Source organism: Euprymna scolopes, chromosome 20, assembly GCF_053919585.1.
Source record: "Euprymna scolopes isolate OS-2025 chromosome 20, ASM5391958v1, whole genome shotgun sequence".
NCBI classification, from domain to species: Eukaryota; Metazoa; Mollusca; class Cephalopoda; order Sepiida; family Sepiolidae; genus Euprymna; species Euprymna scolopes.
Window position 1 is genome coordinate 22751202 of NC_136501.1, and position 19406 is coordinate 22770607.

The following is a 19406-nucleotide window of genomic DNA, read 5'->3' on the forward strand; positions in this document are numbered from 1 at the left end:
ATACCAGTTATTATAGGTGCCACAGGGCTTATGAAGAAGAACCTGAAGTTCTTCCTAATTAATATTCCTGGTGAACCAAGTGCAAAAAGATCCAGACAATTGCATTTAAGGGAACAAGGAGGATACTAAAAAGAGCTCTCGGTTGGTTTCAATAAAAAGCAGGACAATGTTGGCAGCTGGTTTGACTGCTCCATACCCAGCATTACAATCTTAAAGGAAAGAAAATGAAAAAACAAAATGATATAATTTACAATATCTCGTTTTAAAATGCTGCCAAATAATTAAAGGATTTTTGGACTCTCAGCCTAATGTTGCACTGACCTTGATCTTTGCATGAGACATTCAGTAAATCACATGACCTAAAAAAAAAAAAAGAAATATAAAAATAAAAAATCACTAGTCATGAATTTCTTCGAAAGTCTTGATTACAAACAAAATGGTTGTAGCTTGTAAGCAAATAAAAATTGGTACAAACCTCTTTGTGCAGCATGTAGAGTCTGGTAGCGGAAAAAACAAACAAAAAAAACAATAACTACTACGGGTAATTATATGTTGTCACATATCGTGAAGTAACGAGATTTTTTGTTACCTGATATGCAAATAAGATGTTGCTGGTTGAAAAAAAAGTCTGATTTTCAGAGGCAATGCTGACAGCAGGGTCTCAAATTTGAACTTGTGAGCTTTAACAGTAGTCTGTCGAACTTAAATTTGTGAGCGTTGATAGCAGTTTGTCGAATCTGGAATCGTCAGTTTTGATAGAAGTATATACGACATAATCACGTTAACACACCGGTTCCCATCAGATCACCGAAGTTAAGCAATGTTGAGCCTGGTTATTACTAAAATGGGTGACCAATTTGGGAATTCCAGGCACTACATGTAGAAGGACGTCAACACCTCAATGCAAGAGTTGCAAAAACCTAACGTCGTCATCTCCCCTAACGGGATATACATGCGACTGGTGACTGCTTATGAATTTCATACTCCCATGAAACTTCCTCCTTTGGAGGAAGCCAGTTAAGCCCGATTAGGGTTAGTACCGACCACACATAGCAGTGTGTCGAATTTGGATCCAGGAGCTTTGACAGCTGTGTGTTGAAGTTAGACTCTTCCATTCAAATTCGATGCACTACTGCCACAACTGACGATTCCAGATTCAACATATTGCTGTCAAAGCTCATAGATCCAAATTCAAAACTGAAGAGTCTAAATTCAGATTTAGTGTTGTAGTGATGTAAGTTTCGAATTCCTCGTCGCCAGTGTTGTAGCGATGTAAGTTTTGAATTCTTTGAAAGACCAAGCTTTAGTGAAATACAGATAGCAGACATAAAAGGAATAACGTCTGTCCTTAAAAGATACCTCGAACGTAAATTCAAATCAGAATGAAATCAAGTTTTTTCTACAGGAGATATCCAATTGATCTCTTCAAACTAGCTCAAGGAAAAAACAAAACAAAACAAAAAAACTAAAGAGTTTAAATAACATAGACATCATCATCGATTATCTCTTATCTCTTTTTATAAAGGTTTGTCAGGAGAATCCAACATGAGGACTTCATCCTACACATAAGCTTGGATCAAAATAGCAAAAATATATTCAAAGCCCAAATAAGATCCACTCAACATCGACTAATACGATGAAAGATGGATCAACTAGTGATGTTGCCTCATGTGGTAGTTGGATATTCCACCAGACTAGATGAATTCTTGTCCTGGAATCCGCTAATACACAGAGACAACAAGAAAGATCACCTATAACATAGTAAACTACTAATCCCTTGAAACTAACTTGAGTAAAATTAAACAAATACATGGCTAACTCATTTAGATCCACTGTAATATGCAAAGACACGTGACGCTAGCCGAAATGAACAATTGTACTCAATTTCTCACAAACAAAAAACAATTTTTTCACCTAGAACGTTCCTTGAACTCTTCGAACTCTCTTTCTTGCATAACTTTATCCTTTGTTGTTAAAAATGTTGTCTATGCTAAATTAATGTATTTGCATCTATTGCATCTACTTCGAATCCAACACGGATAATTTAAGACTCAATTTCTGATTACAGACCAAAATAATTCTTCTTTCCTCGGACTCTTTCAAATCTCATTCTTACCCAACCTTATTATTTGTGGGCAAAAATTGTCTTTACTAAATGATATCAAATGACCTTTAACCCGATTCAGGTCTGGTTTTATACAAGCATAAATATTACTATGAACATAAATATTACCACGAATAGAAATATTCCATCCATGCTTCTGTTCAGTCTTGAAAGACAAAGGATACCCCATCGTGGCAGAAGCGCGTGTAATTGCGAGGCAAAGGTTGCGCAATCCCATCCACACCTCTCCTGAATCGGTAATGTTTGAGTCCAGTGGCGAGAAGACCATGACGACTGGAAACAATGCCGAGATAAATGGAGAGCACATACATCACCTGAAAGTCCCAAATGGTCACCCATTTAATACTGACCAGGTTAAACGTTGCTTAACTTTGGTGATCCAGCGGGAACCGGTGTGTCAACGTGATTATGCCGTATAGAAATATTACTATAAATATAAGCAGTTAAAGACCTCACTAAAACAGAGAAAAAAAAAAACAACAAAAAAAAACGTTGTTCTACGCATGCCTCAAACTAATGCTATTTAAAATAACACATAAAAGAATGGATCGATCGCCTGGCTTCTTCGAGATCGGTAATTATTTAAGTTAAATTCTTTTACTCACGCCACATTGTTCGGATTTAGTCCAGGAAGAAATTTGTTCTTTTCTGATTTCGTTTTAGAAAATTCGATACCTTTCCCAGAAGAAAGCGACTGGCCGATTGTGGCATTACTGAAATAAATACAAATGAAATGAGTAACTTTGAAAAAAATTATTGCTTAAACAAATGGAAAAAATTTCTATAAATTAAACGCAAGTGTTCATGGTCATTCTTCATCTTACTCTTAAGCAGAAACATTTTGATTCATTCGTACAAGTATTATTCATTTGATTCTGTCATCATGCTCACTTCAGCAATCACCACAATACCACATTCACTCTATGAACTACTTAAAATATCTCCAATTTTTTCAAATCAATTCTAATCTAATTCGGGCATTATTTTATATGAACATAAATTATGTAGCCCACTTCTCGTGGCGACATTTCCGACTTTATCCGTTCCTGGGTTCGGGTGGTTACTTGGTATCTGTTTGTAAAAGGTTGCCGCCCGATGAAGATACTCACCCCATCTTGTCTTGATCATGAGTGTAACACTGGTCATCAAAATTGTATCAACGAAGAACAGACGCCATTTTTAAGCAAGTTTTGGAATTTTTTGTACCAATAATGGTGCATTCCCCCCTCCCCTGTTTACGTTTATTATTTTTTATCTGGTTCTTATATATGAGTTTTTGTATTTTGTATCCTTTATGATTTTTAGTTTCGTATATTTTGGGTTTGTACGAAACTCCCTTTAATTTGGAGAAAAGAGAAATGCTAGCTCTGTGATGACGTCACAAGCCCAGCGTGAGATTCTTTCTCTTTTGAAATTCGGCGGACGTGGAGATTGGACATTTTGGTTCATTGCCTGGCACTGAAGATGGAATTTTGGCGAGCATCCTTCTAAGAAGAAACCCTCGGCAAGAATACCCGGGTTGTGATGAGACAGACTTCTGAAAATTAACTACATGACTACGGTTTTGCACGTATTTTAGAAGGACTGAAATTATTTTAAAGAAAATACCTTTTTTAAGTGACAAGGAATTTTGGAATCTCCTACCCGGACAAGCGACGCGGTCTTGCTTCTGAAATTCATCTGTGTCTACGGTTTGCACGCAAGTATGGAGGGAGAGAAAATTCTAAAAGGACTTTAAACAAAAAAAAAAAGAAAAAGCCACGTGCCTGACTGGCTTTCAATTTGTGAGTACGCTCCTAAAATTTGTTTCATATGCGAGTGTGATTGGGAGATACCATTTTGAGTATTATTATTGTATTCGTTAATGGATACACGCATCTTTATAAGAACCAGTGTTATTTATAAGAACCAGTGTTATTTTTTTCATTACATTTGGCGTTATTTTTTTCATTACATTTGGCGTTATTTTTTTCATTACATTTGGCGTTTCTTAAGTTTAATGCCCGCAAAGGGAAAAATTTGCAACTTATTATTGCAAACAAAATTTCTTCTTCGGTTCAAAACAAGACCATTATATTTTATTCTTTACCCCTTCCCCCTCTTTTGTTTCATGCTGGTTTTTTTTTTTTCAGGTTAGTTCTTTAGCGTCGAGTTTATCTGGAAGCAAGATAAAATTCCGACACAAGAAAATCAAGTAACAATTAGGCGCTTGTTTTTTTTTGTTTTTTTTTTTCTTATAAAAACATTATTCGAATAAATGTTACAATATTGAGTTTGTGAAATTATTCCAGTACTATCTTAAAGAACAAGGACTCGGGTGCGTAATATATGAAATTTAAAACAAAATATTTATTTTTCCTATCTTAACGACTGCAGAATCAGATTTTGTGGGGTCACGTAAAATCGTCTCTTTATAAACGATTTCATGCGTGAATCTGTTCATCTCTCGGATATGTTAAATACATATATTTGTTATGATAATCGTCGTAACCAAATGGGTTAGATGGTTATCTCATAACTATTAGTTTTTTTTTTTTTTTGTTCACACCCACCTTACGGCGGACGTTTTGTTTTTTATTTTTAACATATTTTTGAAAACGTTTATTTCGGTAAGCTTTTGCATTTAAGCAAGGTTAAAAGATTTGTTTTAACTATTTTTTTTTTGTGCTTTGTATTATTTACTTTTTTGTTCTTATATTCTGGGTGATTTTAGTTGACGGCAGCAACTCTAATTCCGGGGGGTTTATCTCAGAATGACTTAAACCTTTCGGTCGAGCAGAAGCAAATCGCTAACTTGCATTTTCCTTTGCTTATATTGCTAATCTCGTCCCTTCTCCCTGCATGCAGAAGTTATAAATTAATAACCTTCTTTTCTCTTTTTCTCTCTTTTCCAACTCAGAGAGAATTTTAAATTAATAACTTTTCACTCTGTTTTGCCTCTTTCTAAAATCAGAAAGATGTCTGAGTCCTCAAACTCCAGAAAGCATCTTTCCACAGCCTCATTCATCGCACTGTTTACTGGCATCGGCGACCTCAGCTCCTTTTGGTCAAGATCAAAGTGTAGTACAAATGAGATCCTGCTCCTGATTTTATTTTTTGGTATTAGAGAACCTCTGAGTCTGCCCAACCCCCCTGCTCCTCATCTTTATTTTCTGATGCTCCCGGTCATCCCCCTACTCAGAGGTCACCTTCCTACCCCCTCCATCCGTTGCTTTATTTTCTCCCACCTCCATTAAGGCCACTTCCCCAAACCCCATTAGGGATGCTCTGCTTGTTTTCGGTTCCCCGGAAAACAGTGGGGGATCTAGCCACATAGAATAGTACAGGGGGGTCTTACTAACAACACATTAGTAGTTTTTTCCTTTTTTTTGAAATGAACATTTTCATTAGTTTTTTCCCACTCCACGAACATTTTATGCCAATTAATTCAAGAACTCTTTCTAATGAAATCGAACTTTATTTTCTCACACATACACACACACAAAAAAAAAAAAAAAAAAAAAAAAATGCACACACAACATACAGAAATGAATATACAAATTGTACATAGTTAAATTTTACATTGAACGCTGGGGTTATTAGTTAGATTAGGATCCACAGAGTGATTGAGGTATTTTGGTAAATGTTGCCAGTCAAGAGTAAGACTTCAAAGTCTCATCTGTTACATAGTCAAAAAGACCCTGTACCCTCCCCCTCCCAACTTCTTGTAGGGCCTTGTGCCTAATTTTGTTGAATTGAATTTTTTGTACGTTTTTTATGTTCAATTTTTTCTTTCTCAATAAAATATATAAACAAGATCAAAGTGTAGTATCTGTTCTGGCAGATGCTGCACTTAAGATAATTTGTACCAGTCAATGGAGGGGAAACCCTCTATACTGGGACAATTATTATTTTTGGTAACCAGAGTGACCCCTTTTAGGGGAGCTGGTTTTTACCTCACATTAAAAACGGCCTTGTGCCTAATTTGCTCAGTGGGGGAGCAAATAAATACCATCTGTTCTGGCAGATACTGCAAGCAAAGACCATATGTGGGGGCGACCCCACATATAAGACCTTGGTCAATGTAGGGGCAACCCTTCATACCAATTGTCACTATCCAGCTCCCCTACTCCCCGGGGAGTTGGTCCCCATTTCCCCTTCACTCCTCACTTTAAAAATCGGCCTTGTGCCTAATTTGCTCGGTGGGGGAGCAAATAAATACCATCTGTTCCGGCAGATACTGCACTTAAGATAATTTGTACCAGTCAATGGAGGGGAAACCCTCTATACTGGGACAATTATTATTTTTGGTAACCAGAGTGCCCCCTTTTTGCCTACTTTTAGGGGAGCTGGTTTTTACCTCACATTAAAAACGGCCTTGTGCCTAATTTGCTCAGTGGGGGAGCAAATAAATACCATCTGTTCTTCAGATGCGGCACTTCCGTTTCTTGTTCTTTTTCAGTGGAGGAGAAATCCTTCACAACTGAGACAATTTTTATTTTGTACCTTTTCTCTACGTTAAAAAACGACCCTGGTGTCTAACTCTGTCCCGTGGGGAGGCATTGTAAATAGGTACAATAACAATGCCGATAGAGTCACAGGTTGGACTTCTTCTTCGAGTATCTCTATTCCTGTGAACAATTATATTTTGCGTTTCTCGTTATATTCAATACATTTGTTGATTTTGTTTCTCTTTTCAATCTGACAATATAATCACTAGGGCTGTGACAACAGCATATTCTTTTCATTCTTTTGACTCTCAGGTATATACCCGACACAGTAAGACACAGTCAATCAACCGAGAACCACATCAGTCTATATCAAAAGATATAAGACATTAACGGATACATACTCAAGAATCAAAACAATGAAAAGACTATGTTGTTGTCACAACCCTAATCATCACATACTAGCAAGACCACTTGGCGTTGCCCCGGACACAAATATTTTTATACTTATAAAATTTATATATGATTCTCTACTTACCCCTTTCCAACTGCTTTGCAGAGTTGATTCGCAACATTCTGTTCATTTAAATTAATTTCGCATACTTTTTCGTACTTTTCATCGTGAAGGTAAAGAAAGGAGGTTCCATTGTGCAGAACTAAAATTGAAGCAATTTTTAACTGGAAAATTATTGACATTTACAGAAACCAAAAACATTTTATTTGTTAATAGTCTGTCTACGACAAACTATAAAGACGGTAAATGATTAACAGTAAATACATAAATAGAAGAATACAGGGTAAAACATTGAAGGAATTAAGCAGAGGGAAATTGTACATTTTCCAATGACATCTTTTCTGTTTAGCGAGGTCGTCTTGTTTGTTCCGTATCCAGCAATTAAATAACTTTGACTTGGTCTCACGTCCTGGAGAGTTCGATATGGTGTTGGTCGTGGTGATAAATACCAGTGGAAAAATGTTCACTGTTTGACCTCTGCCCACGTACAAAAGACGGTTTTAAGTAATTCCTTTTTGTGTACTTATATTTCTCTGATGTTGGGATTGATTAGCATGACTTTTTCTGAATGGTTACCTCGGTTGAAAGAGTCGCCACTTTTCTAGCAGGCTGGTTGAGGAGATGATGTTGGCTTAAAGGGAAAGCCTTAAATACCCTTAAGGGGATATCGTGTCTGCGGGCGGGCCAATCTATGTGGACTGGTAAATTGAACTTTGATTTGCTTCCGCGTCCTTGAGAGTCCGACATGGTGTTGGTTAAGAGGCTAACAATTGTAATATTTTCTAAAACAAGAAAAAGTTATTTATGCATACATGTAGAGTGTTTAATAGTGATTTCTTATTCTCATTTCTTTTATAGTCGATTCTTTGTCACACGGCCTTTGTCATAGTTTCGTCTAGTTATACAATAAGCTTTTTTATGCATAAAGAACACATGGAGACGTTCGTTGAGAGTTTTCTTAAAGGTTTTATTTTGGAGATAATTAACTCGGGAGAGGGCGACAAATGTTCTCTTAGCTAATTATTTAGTTATTTAGTTAACTTCTTAACTGAAACGAGTGACATATGGACAGAGACATCGAGATAACATTTCGCACTTAGCTATTATCAAAGTTTTATACAATATTGGCCAATTGTCCATGGTAGGCTCGCATTACCAGCGGCCATTGCCATATGGTTTCCACACACACAAAAAAAAACGATTTGAAAATTTTGTTTTCTTTCGATTAAAAAAAAAAAAGAAAAAAGAAAAAAACAAAAAACAAAACAAAAAAAATGTGACGTCATTCGTGTTCTTGATCTTTGAACTTGCATTTCATCCATCCTTAATTCAATGCTGCGAAATGATTGCGGTATTTGCAAGTCCGGGTTATCATGACATGCACTAAGTGTGACCATCGTCAAAATTCACACTAGCTAAATTAAACGCTATTAACATAGGATCCTTAATATGGAACACAGCTATTTTATCGGGAATTAAAGCAGCGCCTACTATTCTGCAGTCTGTAGGATCAATATTTTAGGCAAACAATGCTGGTCAACATTTTCAGATGAGCTCTGACTTGATTCTGAAAGAAATGGAGAGTGCACAACTTTACTTACAACAATGGTGTTCATCAGAGTGGTCGCCGCAGTCGTCGACTCCGTTGCAACGTTGGCGTTTTGAAATGCACTTTCTATTAAGGCATTGGAATTCACCAATGCCGCATTGGTCTGAAAACAGAAAGAGTGACACGTACATATGATCATCAAGTATTGCATTGATATTACATTGTATCAAAAACATGGCGGCTTTTTGCTATTTTGTTCTGCAGAAGATGTGGCTTCCTCTCAACGCAAGAGAAATATAAGATTAGATAAGAATAAAGAAAAGAAAATCTGTCTATCTACAGGGTGGTACAAAAAAGCGCCTCATTTTTTTAATTTTAAATTTGTGTTTGTTTAATTTCATATTTTTAGGTGATGTAGACAGCAAGCCTGGAAAAATCTTTTGACACCAAGGAGTCACCACTTATCAAGGCATAAATGTCACTCGAGGATAAGGGTTAATAAAAGCACACACAAACAATCATAAGTCTACGCCCTAAAACTAACACACACACATACACACGACATACTAACTCTAACACTAACATAGACAGTCATAAGTAGGGCTATGACAACAGCATATTATTTTTATTGTTTTTGCTCTCGAGTATATATCCAACACAGTAGAGACAATTAATCAACCGAGAATCACATCACTCTACATAAAAACATATGAGATATTAATGGATATATACCTGAGAATCAAAACAAGGAAAAGAATATGCTGTTGTCATAGCCCTACTCATAAGCATATGCACGTTAACACTAACGCACACACATACACACGATGTATTACCGTATTAACACTAACGCACACACAGACAATCATAAGCATACGCACGTTAACATTAACGCGCACACAGCACACATATACATGACGCATTAACCCTTTCACAATATTTTCTGCTGATGAGAACCAAATGCATAAATTTATTCATTATTTTAATATACCTAACATTTCTCTCTGAACTTTCTACCGTGAAAATACATACTCTGACACTAAAGCACACACACACATGAAATATTCTGACACTAAAGCACACACATACACACAACTAATAACTCTTTCATATTGTCGTCTGCTCCTAAAAAACAAATGTATAAACTTATTTAAATACTCTTAGCATTTCTCACTGAACTTATTACAATGCAAACAAATGAACACTGACTCTTATTAATAACTTTTAATCAAATATGATTTGTCAAACTGAACTGGAAATTATTATTATGATTTTCCCTACCCTTGGATAATTCACAACCCTTAAATTGTCGACGCAGGCTTCGTTGATATCTCAGTCGTGTTCTACGATGGCCTCTCAAAATATGGACAAACATTCTATGTTTACATATCTATGTAAACTTCCATTTAAAGCGTATATAAAATAATGGGTTTGTATTACTAAACACACAGATTCGAAAAAGTTGTCAAAAAACAAATATATAGCAAATAAATGTTATCAAAGACAAGATAAGTTACTTTTCTACTTAACTGGATAATTTTTTAGTGTTTTTATTTAATGCAACATGTTTATTCAGCTCGAAAAACATAAAGTGTTTACCGACTCTCTCTTTTACACGGTAAGTTTGGGAAAAGGAGTTAAAACTAAAAAAACTATACAAATACTGTTAAAAACCCACCGAATATATGTCAGCCTATGTTAGGGTAACATTTATTGAATTAGTTCCTAATAGTATTTTGTCTAATACATTCAAGGATGGAGTACTGTTGCCACATCTGGGCAGGAGTTGCTAGAAGCACTTATCCTGCCTTGACAGAATTCAAAATAGACTATGTAGCCTAGTGGGGGGGGTGACCTTTTCTCTTCCTTGCAACCTCTTTCAAACAGAAGTGTTGTTGGGAGTCTGTCTCTACTCTATCGTTATTTTCATTGCACATGCTTGTCTGAGCTCAAATCTGTGGTTCCCCCTTGCCTGACTTTCACAAGAAGCACTCGTCTATCTGAAGCCACTATCAACAATTTCCCCCACTCTTTATCTGTGCCTAAACGTAGATTCTATGAATAAAGCTTCTTTCTTAGAACTGCACGCCTGTGGAACTCTCTTCCGTTTTCCCCCTTTCCAGCTTACTATAACATGGTCGTCTTCAAGTCAATCGTAAACAAGCTCTTGATGAACTGTTCCCCTTAAGTAACCCAAATTACCAAATTTCTACTATTAACGATTACTTCGATATTTTCCCATTGACTTCCGTGCACTTATTCACCCTTATCCTCCAGGCCTTGATAAGTTGGGACTTCTTTTGTAAAAATAAATAAAGAAATAAATAAATTTGGTATAAACATCATTTACAAAACTTGGAAACATTCTAAGAACTTAGCGGTCATTTGTTCTATTGTCTACATTTTACCAAAAGTTCTTACGGCAGTTTTCTTCATCCGTTCCTCCTGTACAGTCTTGTTCACCGTCACAGAACAATTCTTTTGCCATGCATATATCGTTCTTGTGCTTTGCTGACTTTTGTCTTTCCTTCACAGGGCATGGAAGCTCTGTAGAGGAACAGCCTATAATGAAAAAAAAGAAAAAAAAAAAGAAAGAAAGAAAAAAGAAATTGGGTTACATATTTAGGATTAGAACACTCGGCTGGCGAGTGGAATTCATCAATAACTTTGAAATCTACAATCTGACGTTTTATTTCATAAAAAATTACAAAACTGAGAAATTAGTCATATCTAATATTTGCAAATGACGAGATATTTTAGTTCGACAGAAATGAAGGAAAAAAATTCCAACCCAGATTCCACTTTCTCTTGCCGCCGCACAGGTCGATAACAATCAATACAAATGTACTGGTATAATTGACAAAAAGCGTATTAGCAAAACTATGCTACAGAAGTACACTTCATGATTCTGCAGTCATAACTGCCAATAACTGTCGGGTTCTAAAGCAGATGCTATGTGGATTTCTATTTAAATTATTGAAAATGTTTTGAGGTTTGAGTCTTGTCAGCTAAAAAGACCTAGCCCTTTTCTGTATTTGCAAGCCGCTGTAGTTAACACAGAGGCAGGTTGGCTTAAGGGCTTGGTTATGGCAGCAAATTTTCATTCTTTGTTGTAGCTGTATAAGTTTCAAATCCATCGTTGTTGTCTTGCAGGGCGAAAATAAGACAACTATACTGGTATAGTTAAAAAAAAGTGTATTAGCAAAAGTATGTAACAGAAGTGCACGTCATGATTCTGCGGCCATAACTGTAACGAATCACTGTTATTTACTCCCCCCCCATGCAGGAAGAATTGACACATCGTCGGAAGATATGAGAGAGTCAAACCAGCACCCCTAAAGAGGAGCACTCTGGCCTTTTAAAAAATTCCTGGACAGCCTTGTTGGTATGCAATAAACTTACTCTACCACAAAGGGTGGACCTCCTAGGACTATCTAGAACGAATACGTCATCCTGCCAGATAAAAGGCCACCAGAATGATGCAGTTTCTGCCATACTGATTGTCACGATTGAAACCTTAACTGGCATGTGTGAGCGATTGTTATCAAACTCCAAATGAGCAGCGTGACATGCTACCCAATAAAGTGTTAAATGCAATTATATTTATAGTTTCTGGGCAAGTCCATTATTCCTAATATGGGTAAATCAGCTTATCCCATAGGACATTTGTAGTAGTAATTCTTCTAATGCACTCACCTCTAAAAGACAGAAAGTCTGTTCTGTTCGCTGTCAATACGCAGGGGCTGCGAGAGGAAAAAGAACAAGCGGTAGGCGTAGTTGGTTTTATGGGAAAGAGGACAAAACTAACTGCGAGAATTCCCGAGATTTGAGAGGAATAAAAAACTGAACTCAGATTGATAGGCGACTGTGCTTTTGCTCAAGCAGAGAAAACGGTGAGAGGAGAGAAAAGTCCCTCCTTAAAAAAGTTCCGGCTCAAAGTGAGAAAGAAAGTGAGGCAGAAGGACCCAGCAGTTTTCAACTTTCTAAGAAAGTTAATACATCTGACAAAAACTATTTTCCACACAAAAAATAAGTAAATCGCACAAATTTCATCAACTCTTTATTTACTAGCTTCATTTAAAGCTAAAATATTTGTCCAATGGCGGCTTGAGAAAGGCTTTTTCTATGTTATTAGCAGAATTGTCTTCAAATGAAATCTATCTATCTCGTCAGGCACCATGCCCAGATCAATGTGACTCTCTCTCCAGACTTTCCTGTCCTCCATCAGCTGCCTCAGATTTCCAGGATCATAGCTGGTGTCATGCGCAATTTGCTGGATGTACGTGGATCGAGGTCGTCCTTTGCTCATGCGCCCGTTCTGTGGTGTCCACAGTAATACATTTCTCACCATCTCTTGCTTCTCTGACAGTGACTGGAAAATCGTAGACGTTGCTCCTTGATGATAGTAAATATAGCAAGTAGGTTAAGTTGCTGTTTCGTGGGATGATTTTGACAAGATATATTTAACACTGTTTATAGCATACAAGTGTATGTACCGTTTTTTGGTGAGTGTCCAGGTTGTAGCCCCATGAACAAGGACTGACTCCACCACTTCTCTGGAGAACTGCCTGTTCAGTTTGTCAGTTAGTCTTGAAGTCCATACTGATTCGCAACTTATCAATGCTTTTGAGATTCAAATTTCGATATCTCTCTCCATGGAATCTGTGTTGCTGCCCAAGTGATTTCTTTTAGTGTTTCAGATAAAAAGCGAATTAAATTCTAATAATGTAAAGTTTTGAGCATTCGTTCTGAAGACTTTTAGGCACAATAACGGTTGCTTAGTTTGAAATTGCACTTTTATTCACCCAGCATGTCTTAATCTAATGGCGGCGAGAAATGGCAAGTGCTCGTCTGAGCTCTAATCTATGATCCCCCCATGCCAAACTTTCACAAGAAACAATTGTCTAGCTGAAAACACTATCAATAATTTCCCCCACTCTTTATCCATGCCTACACATAAACGTAGATTCCATGAACAAAAGCTTTTTTTCTTAGAACTGCACACCTGTGGAACTCTCTTCCATTTGCTTGCTTTCCGGCTGACTATAATATGGTCGTCTTCAAGTCCAACGTAAACAAGTTCTTGATGAGCCGTTCCCCTTAAGTAATCCAATTTACCAAATTTCCACTAACAATTACTACGTTATCCCATTGACAATTATATGCTTATTAACCCTTATCCTCGAGTGGCCTCTGGCCTTGATAAATGGTGACTCCTTCATCCAATACCGACGACGAGAAATTACTGGAATAATTTCTGGGGTAAATTAATAAGGATCAGAGTTTGATTTTCCTAGTCTAGTTTCTCTATGTTGTAGTTTTCTTGAAGCATTGTGTTCTAAAACTCATAATGATCGGTTAATTTATTTAAGAGTAAATCCTATTTGTATAAACATATAAGCATACTTTTACTTGAAAACTGAAATATTCCAGAGAAGGACGTTGTAGTTCGCTTGAAGTATTGTGCATGATATGTAAATAGTTTGATGGTATAGTAGTGTTATGTTCTCTGAATTTTCGAGGCAGATCTCATCTCCAGAAAGAAGAAAAATTTTAAGCATATGTACAACTACTCGGTGGAGACGTCTTTACATGCTAGCTTAAATTCGAAGGGGCTCTTGAATTATTTTTAAAATGTACATTTATGTTTGTTATTATTAAACTATTGTTGTGATATTTACCAGTAATAATTATACTATTATTATTATTATTATTATTATTATTATTATTAACAACAACAACTCACTAGGAGAAGTCACACAAGTCATCATCAAAGATTCATCTTTAAGAACAACTCGTGTTTTCTGAAGTCTGTGAATACAAGTCTTTCCAGATTTCAAGTATTATACACCCTGCAATCTCTCTCCCACAGAAGAGACGTTGCGAGCCTATCCTTGTTTTATCGTTATTTCCATGGCAGGTGCTCGTCTGAACTCCAATCTTTGGTCCCCCCTCGCCAATCTTTCACGAAAAACACCCGTCTAGCTGAATCCACTGTGAAAAATTTCCCCCACTCTATATCTGTGCCTAAATCAAAACGTGGATTCCATGAACAAAGCTTCTTTCTTAGAACTGCACGCCTGTGGAACTCTGTTCCGTCTGCCTGCTTCCCACTTGACTACAACTTGGACGGTTTCAAGTCCAACGTTAACAAATTCCTAATGAACTGCCCCCTTAAGTAAACACTTCATCAAATCTCCACACTAACGTAATGTACTTGCAATAACCCTTATCCCTGAGTGGCTTCTGGGCCTTGATCAGTGGTGACCACTGTGTAAAAAAAAAACCCTTACGATAACCCTTGCAGATTAATTTGCATTATTGCAACAACCGCTTAGCATTGATTTCTCATTAGTAGCGACCATTAGTCTTCACTATAATTTAGGTAGCAATAAGTCTCCCCAAGGTCTCAGTCCTCTTTGCACTCAACCAGCAGAAGTCTGGCTAGTGCTTTCATTCCTCGGTCTTTCCATCCTCCTTGACCCTCCTCATTTATTTGGTGTGGCCTCAGTTTATGGTAACCCACACACATAAATAAAAACGAGAGGGGGTAACTTATAAATATAACAAATTACAAATTTTCTTGAATTCTTGTGCTGTTTCTTTGTGTTTTACATCTGTGTGCTGCGGTTTCTGTATGCCAGCTTGTGCCCATATATGTTAGTCTCCGCATTCAAAGGGTTTTCTTAATATTTCAGCCGTTTTCATTATTGTTATCCGTTGTATCTTCTCAGCCATCCCTGTCATTCCAATCTCCCCCATTCTTTTTTTTTTCCAAGTTTATTTTCAAGTATTGTTCCTAGTGCTCCTGCTCCTGCAATAAGTGGATGCTATCTTGACTTTCTTCATCTTCTATTATCATCATCATCATCATCATCATCATCATCATCATCATCATCATCATCATCATCATCATCATTATTATTATTTTTATTATTATTATTATTTTTATTATCATCATTATCATTATCATCATTATTATTATTATTATTATTATTATTATTTTTATTATTATTATTATTATTATTATTTCATTTAGATGTAATTTTACTTATTTATTTAATTATGTATTATGCACATATGCGTAAACATGTTTCTTCTGTTCTGTTTGTGCAAGATCTAAGGGAAGTAATTCGCTGTGACAAATGTCGGAGTAAAGTCGAGTTATTTCCCCTGGGGGAAATAGATTCTTATACATGTTTTCTGTATGATTTTTTTTTTTTTTTTGTATATTGTTATTGTTTCACTTAACATGGATTAAAATACGTTTTTGCTTCCTCATCTTATTTCAAACTTGATTAATCGTCACTTTAGTCAAGATAAGTCTATCAAATGTTTCTGGAATTAAAAAATTGTAGGCAAACAAATGAATCTTTTCGTTATTGCCAGGGCTGCTGCAAAGAAGGTGGGCTCTCTCTACCGTTCTAGAAAACTACTTGCGCCTGACAGTATCCTATACCTCTATAAGACCATTCGCTCATGTATGGAGTACTGTTGTGACATTTGGGCTGGTACATCTTTGCTTGTCTCTCACTCCTGGACAGGGTTCAAAAGAGAGTTGCCAACCTAATAGGTCCTGCCTGAACTGTCATCTGGGCTTCAGCCTCTGTCTCACCGGCGAAATGTTGCATCCCTCTGCCTGTTCTATAAATACTTTAATGGTGAATGCTCTGACGAACTACGAGCACTTGTACCCCCTCGACGTGACTACCCCCGACAAACCAGACAAGCAACTAAGTTCCACCCCTTCACAGTAGAGATCCCTAGGTGTAAGAAAGCCTTTTATTCCAATAGTTTCTTCCCTAGAACTGTAAGTCTTTGGAACTCCCTTCCGAGATTCTGCTTTCCCAACTGTACTGATATGCAGAAGTTCAAGTGTAATGTGAACAAACATCTTGCTACTCATCTCCCTTCATAATGCCCCTGCAACTTATGTCCCTGATAGTAGCCTCCTACTTCCTAAAAGCAAGTTTGAATTCGCAAAATAAATATTTGCCCACTCACTTGTATTGGAGCATTCGACAAAGGTGCTGTGACGACAAATACAATTCTCACAGAAAGACACTCGGCAATCAGAAAACGAAGGTTCGCCTCCAGAACACTCGACATTTTTGATATTCGACCGAAAAGCCGGAAATATTTCTGTCTTGACAATTCCACTGCAGTGGGAAAAGAAATGAGAATTAATAAAGTAAATCGTTTATTGAAAAAAAAAAAAAATAATAATTGATGATTTTTTAATTGAGCAGTAAATTGTACATTTATATTATGCTAGCAAATGAGCCAAACGTTGCCAGGTATTAAACGTAACGTTAAATTTCTGTAAAAAAAAAAATATGAAATAAAAAACAAAAAAAAAAACGGAAAGAAACTGAGACATGTGCATATGAATATTATGTTTTTTTCTTATAAGAAAAAAAGAATATTTGAGCTGAGATTGAAACCAAGCCCTAAAGACACTTAGTCAAGTACAATAACCATTGGACCAGCGTGACACGACCATTAAAATGTGTTTTCAAACTACTTACTCTTAACATAAGTAATATGCAATGTGAACTTTTCATGCATGCGCATTCATGAAACAGCAAACAAAAATCCGATGACTCTATATACTAATTTTTGAATTTTAACCACTTAGCAGCCTTTTTCCAGATTAAAACGTTTTCCACATATCTTAATATTCTATATACCAAATTTCAAATCTGTAGATCAAACATTCGTTGAGTATATAGGTTGAGAAGTGTCCTCACACACATTTTCACTTTTATCAATATATAAAATAGATATATTAATGCTAATAGCCTGGTAATAATCAAGACAGGTATAATCAACAAAAAATATATTATATGCATCTGTTCTTTTTTGTTGTCTCTTATCCTCATATTCATAATTGTTGTTTCACCACGTTTCGGACAACTCATCCTCTGGCCTTCTTCAGGCGATTAACTGCGGTGGGATAGGAACGCAGAGTCTTGCAACATATTCTCAGTAATTACTGCCTCCCATAGTTGTTGCCTCACCACGTTTTGGCCAACTAATTCTTTGGTCTGCCTGGGTAGGATTGAAACCGCTATCTTCAGACAATGCTCACCTGGAACCATAGAGAATCAACGCCTCTATCCACTGCACCATGGGCCTCAAGGGACGATAAAGGTTGCATTTTTTGATCTTATAAATCGAATTTTTTTGTTCTTATCTGGTCTTCACATGTGAGGTCTTAACCGGATGGTATTATTATTATTACATTTTTGTTTTTTTGACCGAAACGTGTTGAAATAATGACAACTATAAAGATGAGGATAACAGTCCCCCAAAAAAGAATAATTACATAAATTATGAAGCCTCATCTCCAAGAATTCCCAAAATAATAATAAAAAAGATAAATAACACGCATATTAGCTAAAGTATTTCATATATTAAAAGTAAATTACAAAGTTTATTACAAAGTATATAATACTAGCAGGCCGCCCGACATTTCCTGGTCATAAAATATGTTATTTTGATTAATGCAGATTTCGTTCCGTGCGTCAGGACTGTCCACTGTCTCCCCTGCTTTATGTCCTTGCATTGGAGTCGCTATTTTGCAAGCTGAGGTGGGAGGAAGCCAATCCGGTCCTGCACGGAATTGCTCTGCTTGGCGGATTGAGAACCAGAGTTTCCACATTTGCCGATGGCATCACCATCTTTGTGTCAAGCTTCCGAGACATCAAGGCAGTGACAGAGGCGCTCACATGGTACGAAAAGACTATTGGGGCCAAAATCAACCGCAGCAAATCTGGTAGATCTGCAGTTGGGAGCCTGGAGGGGCGCCGACTCTCTTCCCACTTCCTTCAACTGGACCGATGGCACAGTTTGGAGCGTCAGCATCTGGTTCAAACCCGACCTCCAGCTGGAAAAGAATTGGTCGGAGGGAAAGTTAAAGGTCGAAGTCGCGGTCGACTTGTAGGTTTGAAGGAGACTATCCTTGAAGAGCAGAGCGAAGGCATGGGCTACCTACATCTTTCTGCTCATCATTTACCGACTGGCTGTACTTCCCCTGACTGAGATCTAAAATCCCTACAGAGCAAGTTGTTCTTTCTTCTTTGGGACAAAGGGAAACATTGGGTTCACAGACAGGTCTGGGCTCAACATCTGTGCGAGGGAGGTTTGCGAATGCTCGACTTGAGGTGTTGTCGAGATTTTTTTTTTTTTTACACAGTGATCACCACTTATCAAGGCCCGGAAGCCACTCAGGGATAAGGGTTATTGCAAGTACATTACGTTAGTGTGGAGATTTGATGAAGTGTTTACTTAAGGGGGCGGTTCATTAGAAATTTGTTAACGTTGGACTTGAACACATCCAAGTTGTAGTCCGGTGGGAAGCAGGCAGACGGAACAGAGTTCCACAGGCGGGCAGTTCTAAGAAAGAAGCTTTGTTCATGGAATACCAAGAAGCTAACCTTCCTGAGTCAAATCTTGACAAAAGAGTCTGCATGGAACCCTATGGTTGAGGCTGCTTTTCGGACCTCATCCTAGACCACAAGGTCGAGGTGCATCGAAAACCATGGAGAGACACACAATTCTTGAGTGAGTGTAAGGTCATGCTAAGGAACCTCCCAAGGTCCAACGACCTTTCACGGTTGACTAGAAAGGAACTAGTGGGGGGGGGGAGCTTCCAATGATCCGCTCATTGAGCATCTAGGGTTGTTAAAGGAGGAGATCTGCTTTCGGTGGAGCTGGGCGCCAGGTTCAAGGCATCTCAACAACTCCGAGTTTTCCTTGACCTGGCGATTGGCCTGAAACGTCTTGCCCCTC

The 19406-nt window shown here is 37.3% G+C and overlaps 1 protein-coding gene across 3 annotated transcripts in view; it reads right to left on the reverse strand.

The window, feature by feature from the left end:
* LOC145241359 (MAM and LDL-receptor class A domain-containing protein 2-like) overlaps positions 1–19406 on the reverse strand; it is a 201350-nt gene that overhangs the window by 25906 nt on the left and 156038 nt on the right. For all 3 annotated transcript variants that reach the window (XM_080104232.1, XM_080104233.1, XM_080104234.1), the window contains 6 exons: positions 16617–16771; positions 11034–11174; positions 8668–8778; positions 7091–7208; positions 2731–2838; positions 322–359 (listed from right to left, as the gene is read on the reverse strand). In XM_080104232.1, the coding sequence (XP_079960358.1) occupies positions 322–359; positions 2731–2838; positions 7091–7208; positions 8668–8778; positions 11034–11174; positions 16617–16771 (671 nt within the window). The remainder of the gene's footprint in view (positions 1–321; positions 360–2730; positions 2839–7090; positions 7209–8667; positions 8779–11033; positions 11175–16616; positions 16772–19406) is intronic.